Source organism: Opisthocomus hoazin, chromosome 8, assembly GCF_030867145.1.
Source record: "Opisthocomus hoazin isolate bOpiHoa1 chromosome 8, bOpiHoa1.hap1, whole genome shotgun sequence".
NCBI lineage: Eukaryota > Metazoa > Chordata > Aves > Opisthocomiformes > Opisthocomidae > Opisthocomus > Opisthocomus hoazin.
The window spans coordinates 7,547,411-7,559,422 of record NC_134421.1 but is presented as its reverse complement, the minus strand read 5'-3'; the positions used below and the strand labels follow the sequence as shown (position 1 = coordinate 7,559,422).

General features: G+C 47.7%; 1 protein-coding gene across 1 annotated transcript; it reads right to left on the bottom strand.

Annotated features, from left to right (window-relative positions):
- Positions 1 to 223: 223 nt before the first annotated feature.
- Positions 224 to 10,108, bottom strand: STMP1 (short transmembrane mitochondrial protein 1). The gene is made up of 3 exons (XM_075428548.1): positions 9,931 to 10,108; positions 5,965 to 6,018; positions 224 to 688 (listed from the first exon to the last, which is right to left on the bottom strand). Exons 1-3 carry the CDS (start codon positions 9,943 to 9,945, stop codon positions 608 to 610), a joined length of 150 nt encoding a protein of 49 aa, XP_075284663.1. The 5' UTR covers positions 9,946 to 10,108; the 3' UTR covers positions 224 to 607.
- Positions 10,109 to 12,012: the final 1,904 nt, after the last annotated feature.

Sequence of the window (12,012 nt, the reverse complement as noted above, 5' to 3'; positions counted from 1 at the left end):
GACACCTAGGCTGAAGTTGATGGCCTTTTAGGCTTCTTGAAATCAGCCATGTTTGTGGAAAGCCTACACTGCTGGAAGTGATCATTAACATAATGGGAAAAGCAAGAGCTCCCCTCTTCCCCCCAGGTGACAAATGAACTTTCCCCATCTCAAATAATGGAATGTGGATCTTAATGACAGTGAAGTACCACTGCTCACAACAAATGACAAGAAACCCTGAAAGTTACTTCTTGATGCATTTAATTCCTTTTGCGATGTTCTAAGAACCAGGGTACTACAAAGTGTGAGGTATGCATAGTAACAGGACTAACAGGACTCCAGTTGGATCAGGTAAAAATGGGTTACAAAATATTAGGAAAAGCAATAACGAAAAATACAAACGATCTTATCCAGTCATGTATCATTTGCAAATCCAAATTCCGAAACCCCTGAAAAATCAGTCTCAGGAGAAGGCCACGGCTGCTCTTCCAAAAGAAGGACATTCCAGTTCTAGGAGACTAAAAGTAGAGGATCCTTCCATGCCAACCTTCTACTGGATATTTGTTGCCTGAAAGGTAAATTGCATCCTTGATGCATGCACAGAGGTGACCTGGGTAACACTGCTCTCTTAGGACTTGTCGCTGGGAGGTTTCTTCCTAGCTTCCACATCCTTCTTAAAATCTTCAAGCTTCTTTGCAATGTTAGGAATCTTTAAAGACAAAACCAAAAAAATAAACAAAAACCACAGAAATTAACCAAAAATCCTGAGCTACATGAGCCTCAGCAAGAAAGACAATACTATAGACACCGCAAAAAATTCTATGAAGTTTAAACTGGTTTCTAAACGATACCTGCTTCCAGATCTGTCACCTTGCACAGAGGTTAAAAACAGAGCAACATCAAGCAAACAGCAGACAAAAGAACCTCACATGAGGCTTCAGGAAATATTTGAGATTCTTAAGACTAAAAGTCAGCCAGTGGTGATGGGAACAGGAGGCAGGAAAAAAGATCACTTCACAGGAAATTTAGTAAGACCACTCTGGCTTCCTCACTGAAAGAGGACAAAATGCCAACAATAAGCTGATTTAAGCACTGACGCACAGATTTTAATAATGACTTTCAAAGGGGAAATTAGATTGCACTACACTGGTCCCAAACCAAGAGGAAAAAGATGTTCAAGAGCAGCAAATATTTTCTCAAGAAGTTTGTGAAGAAACACTTCTCCTGGTCCATTTTCTGGGGAATTCTACTGCACTGCAAATTGTCAATCTTTTGCAGTTTCGCACTTGAATGAAAATTCAATTTACCACTTGTGAACTTCAAAACTTCAGCTTTCTCTTGCAAATAAAAGCATTTTGACAAAGCAATCCAACAGCAAATTTTGACAACTTTAAAACAAAAAAAAAGCAGCAAGTTTTAAGGGTAAAGAGTAGGAATATCTCATGGCTCTAGCCAAAACTGGGAATTGACAATGCAGAATTTTATGAGCTGATTAAAATGAAAGTAAAGCAAAGTTCCCACTGGCAATTGTGAAAAAAGTCATGAGATTTTATTTCATATGTAACCTGACCACTGAGCAGAAGCAAAGTTAATCCAAACAGACCGCAGTTCTCTCATAGGATGGTTGAGGCTGATATTGCCCAGCTCACTAGGGATGAGCATAAGCTTGGCGTGCCAAGGCCAGGGGTGAGATTGACAGCCCAGCTCAAGTGTGTTTACACCAATGCACGTAGCATGGGCAATAAACAGGAGGAGCTGGAAGCCATTATACAGCAGGATGGCTACGACTTGGTCGCCATCACAGAAACGTGGTGGGACAACTCGCATGACTGGCATGCTGTCATAGATGGCTACAGACTCTTTAGGAAAGACAGACCAACAAGGAGAGGTGGGGGAGTTGCTCTATATGTGAGGGAGCAACTGGAATGCATTGAGCTTGGCCTGGGGGCAAATGAGGAACAAGTTGAAAGCTTGTGGGTTAGAATTAAGGGACAGGCTCATAAGGGTGACATTACGGTGGGTGTGTACTACAGGCCACCTGACCAGGAGGAGGAGGTTGATGAGGCCTTCTACAGGCAGCTGCAAGCAGCCTCACAGTCACAGGCCCTGGTTCTCATGGGGGACTTCAACCACCCTGACATCAGCTGGGAAGACCATACAGCTAGGCAGGCGCAATCCAGGAGGTTCCTACAGAGCATCGATGATAACTTTCTGATGCAAGTGGTGGAGGAACCAACAAGGAAAGGCGCGCTGCTGGACCTCGTGTTAACAAACAAGGAGGGACTGGTAGAGGATGTGAAGGTCGGAGGTAGACTCGGCTGCAGTGACCATGAAATGGTTGAGTTCAGGATCCTGCATGGAGGAAGCAGGGCGATAAGCAGGATCAAAACCCTGGACCTCAGGAGGGCTGACTTTGCCCTCTTCAAGGAGCTACTGGGAGGAATCCCGTGGGCCAGGGCTCTCAAAGGCAGGGGGGTCCATGAGTGCTGGTCGCTCTTTAAACAACACTTCTTCCATGCACAGGAGCAATGCATCCCCCTGAGAAAGAAATCTTGCAAAGGAGGCAGGAGACCTGCATGGCTAAACAAGGAGCTTCTAGCAAAGATCAGGCAGAAGAGAAAGGTCCATGGAATGTGGAAAGAGGGGCAGGCCACTTGGGAAGAGTACAGAAACGTGGTGAGAGCATGCAGGGATGCGACGAGGAAGGCCAAGGCCCACCTGGAACTGAAGCTGGCAAGGGATGTCAAAAACAACAAGAAGGGCTTCTTCAACTACATCAGCAGCAAAAGAAAGGCTAGGGACAACGTGGGGCCGCTGCTGAATGAGGCGGGTGTCCTGGTGATGGAGGATGCGGAGAAGGCAGAGCTACTGAATGCCTTCTTTGCTTCAGTCTTCAGTGCTAAGACTGGCCCTCAGGAATCCCAGGCCCCGGAGGTAAGAGAAGAAGCCTACAAAGAGGACGACTTTCCCTTGGTCGAGGAGGACTGCGTGAGGGATCGCTTAAGCGATCTGGACGTCCACAAATCCATGGGCCCCGATGGAATGCACCCACGAGTGCTGAGAGAGCTGGCGGATGTCATTGCTGAGCCACTCTCCATCATCTCTGAGAGGTCCTGGAGGACAGGAGAGGTGCCCGAGGACTGGAGAAAGGCCAATGTCACTCCAATCTTCAAAAAGGGCAAGAAGGAGGACACAGGGAACTACAGGCCGGTCAGCCTCACCTCCATCCCGGGAAAGGTGATGGAGCAACTTATCCTGGAGGCTATCATCAAGCAAGTGGAAGAAAAGAAGGTTATCAGGAGTAGTCAGCATGGATTCACCAAGGGGAAATCATGCCTGACCAACCTAATAGCTTTCTACGATGACATGACTGGCTGGATAGACGAAGGGAGAGCCGTGGATGTTGTCTACCTGGACTTCAGCAAGGCTTTTGACACAGTCTCCCATGATATCCTCCTAGGGAAGCTGAGGAAGTGTGGGCTGGATGAGTGGTCGGTGAAGTGGATAGAGAACTGGCTGAATGGCAGAACTCAGAGGGTTGTCATCAGCAGCTCCGAGTCTAGTTGGAGGCTGGTAACAAGTGGTGTCCCCCAGGGGTCAGTGCTGGGCCCAGTCTTGTTTAACTTCTTCATCAACGACCTGGATGAAGAGTTAGAATGTACCCTCAGCAAGTTTGCTGATGACACCAAACTGGGAGGTGTGGTAGACACACCAGAAGGCTGTGCTGCCATTCAGCGTGACCTGGATAGGCTGGAAAGCTGGGCAGAGAGGAACCTGATGAGGTTCAACAAAGGCAAATGCAGGGTCCTGCACCTGGGGAGGAACAACCCCATGCATCAGTACAGGCTTGGGGTGGACCTGCTGGAGAGCAGCTCTGTGGAGAGGGACCTGGGTGTCCTGGTGGATGACAGGTTAACCATGAGCCAGCAGTGTGCCCTGGCTGCCAAGAAAGCCAATGAGATCCTGGGGTGCATCAAGAAGAGTGTGGCCAGCAGGATGAGGGAGGTTCTCCTTCCCCTCTGCACTGCCCTGGTGAGGCCCCATCTGGAGTACTGTGTCCAGTTCTGGGCTCCCCAGTTCAAGAAAGATGAAGAGCTACTGGAGAGAGTCCAGCGGAGGGCTACAAGGATGATGAGGGGACTGGAACATCTCCCCTACGAGGAGAGGCTGAGGGAGCTGGGCTTGTTCAACCTGAAGAAGAGAAGGCTGCGAGGGGACCTAATAAATGCTTACAAATATCTGAAGGGTGGGTGTCAGGAGGATGGGGCCAAGCTCTTTTCAGTGGTGCCCAGTGACAGGACAAGGGGCAATGGGCACAAACTGAGGCACAGGAAGTTCCGTCTGAACATGAGGAAGAACTTCTTCCCTCTGAGGGTGATGGAGCACTGGAACAGGCTGCCCAGGGAGGTTGTGGAGTCTCCTTCTCTGGAGATATTCAAGACCCGCGTGGACAAGGTCCTGTGCAGCCTGCTGTAGGTGACCTTGCTTCAGCAGGAGGGTTGGACTAGATGACCCACAGAGGTCCCTTCCAACCCCTACTATTCTGTGAATCAGTGATGATAGTACAGGTAATACCGTAAGTTTCTCTCTTGCCTTCCTTTTCAAAGCTAAGCTCTGACTGAGCAAATGAAATTAAGAGCCCAGCCTGTAACACGCCTGGCGTTTAAGCCAAACCAAGAGAACAGTGTTGTCAGCAGAAGCCTCCATGTGCTTACAGCTAAGCACATGTGAGTACAGCTGCAGAATTAGGACCTCATTATGACAAATTTATCTAAAACAAATCATCTTTGATACCAGCAATAAAATTACCATGTCCATCCTGCAAGTCAGCGTTACATTCCCAGGGAACCATTTCCTGCAAACCAAAAGCGCAAGTCCCCCTCTTGTGGCAATACTTTATTAGTGCTGCCAGAAAAGCACTATACCATGCTCACGATACATGTTGGTACACCCAAATATGTTCTTATGACTACATTTTCATAACACTGTAAAACACATTAGAAAGAAAATATAGTCTTTTATTAGTACTCTTACTGGAGTGACTTGACAAGAAGCATCACAAAAGTTTGTGCATGAGCAAGTAGGAAAAAATAAAAATTCTGCAAACAAGATGACTTGAATACTGAAGATGAGAGGCAATCAAAACATAAATGTCAGATTTGAGCCTCAACAGCTTTTTTTTTTAAAAAAAAACCCCAGGAAAATATAGATTTCATAACAAAGGAAAAAATTACTTATGTTAAATTTCATTAACTCCTCTAGCTGGTAAATAGCTAAGTGGCACTGCTCTTACCAGGGATTCTGCTGACTGCAGAAATTAAAAGCTTGTATTGAAGACTCAGCTCCAAATCTTCTTCTACTCTAACTCTCACAATAAAAAAATCTCTGTTCACTGCGAGAACTGAGGAGACAAACTTCACTCACTTTCTTTTCTCACTGTGAGAAAAGAAGGAAAGAAAGATTGCAGATCTATACACTGTTTGAAGTAGGAGCAGTTGTTGAATTTTCAAAAAAAGGTGGCAAAACTTATTTTCATTACTGATAAAGAAGACAAATTTCAGATGCTCTGAAGGATTTTTAAGTAACAAACAGGTGTACGAAGTGGAGAACACTGTAAGCAGACAGGCTACCAGGGTAACAAAACCAGGATTTTAGTACAATCTGGTACAATCCGTGAGCTGCTGCTAAACCTTCCCTGTTTCTCCCGTCTCTGTAGATGCCCGTTTACTGTACCCGTGCTCTAGGGCCCCAACACCAGTTAAGGCTCTAGGTGTTACTCTGTCACAGAAGATGTCAGAGGTAGATGTTCTGGTTCCATTTACATTTGAGTTCCCCTGTAACTAAAGTCAGTACAATCTACATCTACATTCTGTTTAAATAAAATAAACCATCAAAACAAAGACCAATTCAGTTCCGATGGAGGGAAAACAGCCGCATATTTTCAGTTCACAATAGGTTTAACTCTGAGAATACAAAGATACTCACATCATAGTTCTGAGCCAGATACATTCCAACCACATTGCCAAGAGTAAAACCAAGCTAAAAAGGAAGAAAGGGAGAAAAGAATAGTTAGCATCAAAAGCATATTGGTTAAACAAAAAAAAAGGCAACATTCATAGAATCATGGAATGGTTTGGGTTGGAATGGACCTTAAAGACCACCTGGTTCCAACGCCCACTGCCACGGGCAGGGACACCTTCCACTAGAGCAAGTTGCTCAGAGCTCCATCCAGCCTGGCCTTGAACACTTCCAGGGAGGGGGCAGCCACAACTTTTCTGGGCAACCTGTGCCAGTGCCTCACCACCGTCATAGTGAAAAATTTCTTTCTTATATCTAATCTAAAGCTACCCTCTTTCAGCTTGAAGCCATTAACCCTTTTCCTACCGCTCCATGCCCTTGTAAAAAGCCCCTCTTCAGCTTTCTTGCAGGCCCCATTCAGGTACTGGCAGGCTGCTGTAAGGTCTCCCCAGAGCCTTCTCTTCTTCAGGCTGAACAGCCCTGACTCTCCCAGCCTTTACCCATATTGCAAGTCATGTGAAGGTTAAAGAATTTCCATTCCATTCCTACTTAATTTCCCACCTTTCTTCCGGAGAGGTGCAATTTTAGTTATCTTCTTCACCAAGAAAACCTTACCATCATTTCCAAAATACAGCGCAGTTGTGTTTTCAATATACATCCCCAAGACTCTTTGCATCAGGCTATGATCATCCTTGTAAAATTCTCTGCACGCCCACAAAGGCAGTAACTCCTATAAAAATGGGGGAGATAGCAGCAGGGACCTACATATCACAGAGCTCTTGGTCCATGCTGGGAAAGCCTAAAGCAACACCCCACTAAAACAATGCTCAATGCTGGAGAGAGAGCTGCTTCAGCAGGGGGGTTGGACCAGATGACCCACAGAGGTCCCTTCCAACCTCTACCATTCTGTGATTCTGTAACACACGTATACAAAGACATAACACATTAATATCAAATAAAAAAAAACAGGTTCACAAGCCTGAAAGTCAGAACAGAGGCTCTGACTGCAAAAACATCCCAGTCTCACTCTAAAAGTTTTAAGAGTAGAGCTCCTCCATCAACTTAAATTGATGTAAACCTGTTACTCCTCTTCTGCAACAACTAACAACTGTGCACCTTCCAGACCTCTTCGACCCCAAGAGACCAGTTTTCAGCCAAATCCACTCTGATCTAGGGGCTCCTCTACAGCAGGAAAGCAGTGTTGGTTAGAAGCAGGGCACAACCTCTTTTGACAACTGCGCAAACTCATGGTTGCTGAAGGGTGTAAATGAAAATGCACCCTGAAAGGAGAGCAGGAGCAAAACAGAAGCACACTTCCTGGCCCAGACCCTGCTTGCAAACTGAGGAAAATCCTCAAGCATAACAACACATTTGGAGCAAAAGAAATTCCTCTCTTCAAAGGCAGGAGATGAGATTTTCATTCGACAACTCCCCAAGATCCTAGATCTTATTTTTCTTGTTATGTTTCATAAGTACATCCTATACCATGTAAGCTTATTTGCGTATTTTGGAAGGGGACACTACTAATATTGTGCCTTCATTCATTGTCAGTAGACAAATCGCTCTCTACGACAGCTGAGGCCAGTTCCATTTAAGAAAATTGTTATTGCTTACAGTCACTGCTGTCAAAATAAGAATATTTTAAGAAAAATAAAACCACTGTCTAAAATAACAACTTTGCCATACTGACTAGACATTTTTTCCATGCCCAAAGCAGGATACAGTACAGCTCATCTTTTCAGTGATTCAGACTCTGTAAGCATCACTGGTGAAAAGCTAGCTACAGAAAACTAAAATTGATTTAAAACTGCCAAATGAACCACGACTGCAAGTTACTTTAGTATTTTCTTAAATAGATTTTGGTCTTAGCTTTAACAGTTGAAGAAAAAGTAGAGTTATTTTTATGTTTACTTCACTGCTTATCATTTCCTCTTGTGGTTTTAATTATCAGTTAAAAAAGTACTCTGAGAGGTATTAACAAACATTGCACTGATGTAAACCAGACTTGTGATTCCTCTTAATGCAGAGCATAATTCTAGCAGAGGACAATTTCCTGTATCTTTAGCACTGAGAGCCCACCTGAAAACACAATTCTGGTCCTTGTTTATTAGCAGTTTTCTAGGCTTTCACCCTAGAATATTTCCAAAGACGAGACAACTATCATTCTGCTGTGCAACTAAGACTTACTCGGTACAGACAGTACTGACATCAGTACTCCCTTTACATGTACTTTTTATTGAAAAGTCTAGCACTGCATTCAAGAGCAATCTACCCAGTTACATTTACTTTTATAGTTGACAATTCAAGCAGAGGGAAACATTTCACTATTTCAACTTCAGTTATGCGGATAGCAAAACACAGAGCCAATTAAAATATGCATGTTAACTAGGACCACAGGGCTGATGAGAGTTCAGGGTCTTCCAGTTTCTACCCAGCATATCAAGTTGCATTTTAAACAAATGCTTATTTTATGCTTAACTCTGGAGAGCAAAAATAAATGGTTTGCAAGATTATCCCTTTATCTCCTCGTTACAGCCCTAACGAGGGAGAGCAAGAGTCAAATACCCAGTCTACACCCAAAGAAGGAAGAAACCCAGAATTACTATACCTTTCTTCTAACTTTCAGGTGCTAATCAAGAAGTCATGATTAATAACAGGTTTTCATCTATCAACCACAACAAAAAAACATTAGTAGCAAGCAACAGAATCGATAAATACAGAAACTCAGAGTGGCTAAGCGTATCTACTCCTACTGTGTGTTTCCAGTGGAGTGGAGAGACTATAAAAGACAGCTACAGAAATGATGGAGGCTTTCATACTTGTTATTGCATCTTATTTTGAAGTCGAGATAAGAAATAGGCCTTATTTACTCATTCCATGGAAACACGCGAGACTCTCCCAACTTATAATAGCCCACCTCTTCTTGTTCTGTATCGGCACTTGGTATGAAACTTCTTAGCCAGCTAAATCACTCTTCTCCCAATAAAAGATGAAAGAATATCACTTATGGTTGGCACTTACTGGGACATAGCGGAAAAAGCATCCCTCACTTCGCTAGAGTGAAAAAAGGGGGGACTACAGCAGAAACCAGCACCTTTTTTGGTCAGGTAATTTATTTCCACACTTGGCAGTAAAAATACCAGTGTCAATTAAGTATTTAAGAGTAGCCAGGCACCTAACTTCAGACACCCAGAAGAGTTAGGGGAACATAAAGGAATATTAAAAGGAGAAGAGTACAAAAAACATTCAGCCTACTAATTCTGCTGTTGCAGGGGGATTTAATGCAAGGCAGTCAGGAAACGTGACCCCTCGCCTTCCCTTCTATCTATAAAAAACCCCCATCTCCACAGACGAGTTTTTAAGGGCGCACAAAATAGCACGGACCGAAAGCCCCCGCTCTCACCAGAGGAGGGAGGTACACACGCTAACACAGGGAAACCCGAGCAGCAGGAGGACATCACCGTGAGCAAGCAAAACCTGCCCAATCTCCAAGGCAAATTAAGGGCACGGCTGGGAGTTAAAAAAAACAAGGCGGGAGCTCCCCACCCTCAGAGCAGCCGCAAGGCCCAGCTCTGCGGGGAGTGGGAACAACCCGGCCGCGCACGGCGGTACCGAAATGGGCGGCGAGGGTCGGGGCAGGCCTGCAGGAGCCGGGAAGGGAAACCGCCCGAGGCCGCACCCGCAGCGACGCTGCGCTGCCGGAGACCTCAAACCGAGCGCGGTCGCCCCGTGTGAGCAGCTTCACGGCCCGGGGCGGAGGGGAGGCCGCGGCCAGTCCCCCGGGCAGGGGAAGGCCGCCCGCCCGCTGGGCGGGCGCGGGTGCGGACGGTGACGGCACACAGCGACTTTCCTCCCCTCGCCGAGGAGCGGCCTCGCCGCCGCCGCCCGCCTCGCTCCGCCCCGCCGTGAAATGGCCGCCCCGCGGAGCCTTACCAAGAACTGCAGCATGGCGCCCGCCTGCCTGCTTCCCTGCCTCCCTCCCTGCCGGGGAAGTCAGGCGGGCGGCGGAGGCTCCGCTTCCGGGTGCCGGCCCGCCCTCACCGCTGCCGCGGGGAGGGATGAGCCCGGCGCCGCCCGCCCGCGCCCCTCGGGCCTGGGACTCCTCCTTCGGAGAGCGATGCGCGGGGCGGCGGCTCCCGCCCGCTCGGGATGAGGAACAGCCCCGGGCCGTCTCCTAAGGCGGGGAGGCGCCTGGTGCCGGGCATCGAGCCCGCCGCTCCCCAGGGGCTGCCGAACGGTTAAAGGAGGATTTTAAGGTCAAGCCGTGGTCTTCCAGGGAAGATCAGGGGAACTAGGCACCTAGATGCTGCCAAAATCCGTTATGGTTGCCCCCTGGCTCAGCGCTTGGGAAGTCCGATAGCCTCCCATGCTGGAGAAGGCTGGGAGAAAGGGTTTCCTTCTTTTATCTTTCCCCTTCTGTACTCGGCGCTCGCTAGAGCGCATGTCGGGTACCCACGGCCAGGTCACAGAATCACAGAATGGTCGGGGTTGGAAGGAACCTCTGTGGGTCACCCAGTCCAACCCTCCTGCCGAAGCAGGGTCACCCAGAGCAGGCTGCACAAGACCTTGTCCAGGCGGGTCTTGAATATCTCCAGAGAAGGAAACTCCACAGCCTCCCTGGGCAGCCTGTGCCAAGGCTCCGTCACCCTCAGAGGGAAGAAGTTCTTCCTCATGTTCAGACAGAACTTCCTCTGCTTCAGTTTGTGCCCGTTGCCCCTTGTCCTGTCGCTGGGCACTACTGAAACGAGTTTGGCCCCATCCTCCTGACACCCACCCTTCAGATATTTATAAGCATTTCTAAGGTCCCCTTGCAGCCTTCTCTTCTTCAGGCTGAACAAGCCCAGCTCCCTCAGCCTCTCCTCATAGCAGAGATGTTCCAGTCCCCTCACCATCCTTGTAGCCCAAGGGGCCCCAGCATAGGAACGACTTGGACAAACTGGAGGGAAGCTCAGCAGACGGGCTGCGGAGCTGGTCAGGGCTGGAGACCTCCCCGCGAGGAGAGGCTGAAGGAGCAGGGCTCATTCAGCAATGCCGGGGGGGCCGAACAGCAACCCTGGGGCCTGCGAGGGGGTACGGGGCTGGTGGAGCCAAGCTCTGCTCCCTTGAGCGTGACGGGGGGATGAAAGACAGCAGGCACCAGGTGAAACGAGAGGGCTGGGCTGGGTTTAAGGATGGGCGGGGTTTAAGGACAGGCTGTTTTGTCACTTGGAGGGCAGGCAGTTGGGCAGATTGCCCAGGGAGATTGCGCTGTCCCCACCTTTGGAGGTTTTCAAGACCTGGCTGGGTTAATCCCTGAACGCTCCTTCTAAACTCAGAGCTGACCGTTGCCCTGAGTAGGAGGTTGGGCTGGGGACTCCCCGAGGCCTCCTCCCGCCAGAATCGTCCTGTGATCCCACAAGAGCTTTCAAAAAACCTGCGTTCCCTTTTTTTTGCTAGCACAATTAGAAAATGAAGAGTAGTTGTCCTTTGTGCAACAAGGTTTCTTTTAATGGCTCCACTTAATTAACTGGGATCTGGGCAGTAAATACCAGTTAGGGCGATTTCTCCTGCTGAAAGTCACTAAGAGACTGGAGATTCTATTGCAGTGTATTACAAATCTCTTTTTCACATACCACTTCAGATTTAAAAAAAAACAAAACCAAACAAACACATGGCTATTGTGGAAATATTAGGCAACTGTACCCTGAAACCAAGTTAACTCAGACTAAGCCTCTGTTCCCAGAAAGCTCAAAAGCTCCGTCTGATAGAAAACCTGTAGCTTCCTGCCTTTCTGGGGCAGGGTACCTCGATGAGGTGAAGAAGTCTCTTCTACCCATTCTAGGAAAGGAAGCACAGAAAGATACTAAGTAACTTATTTTTTGTTTCTGGTGATACTGTAGTGAGGAGCTGGGCTTGAGACAACTTTCTGCTGCGTTTCAGGCTATCCCAAAGCTTCTGCGTTGTGCTTCCCTCCCTGGGCCAGAGCTGACACCTGGAAATGGCACGCAGAGGTTTGGATGGAAGTGGCGCAAGAGC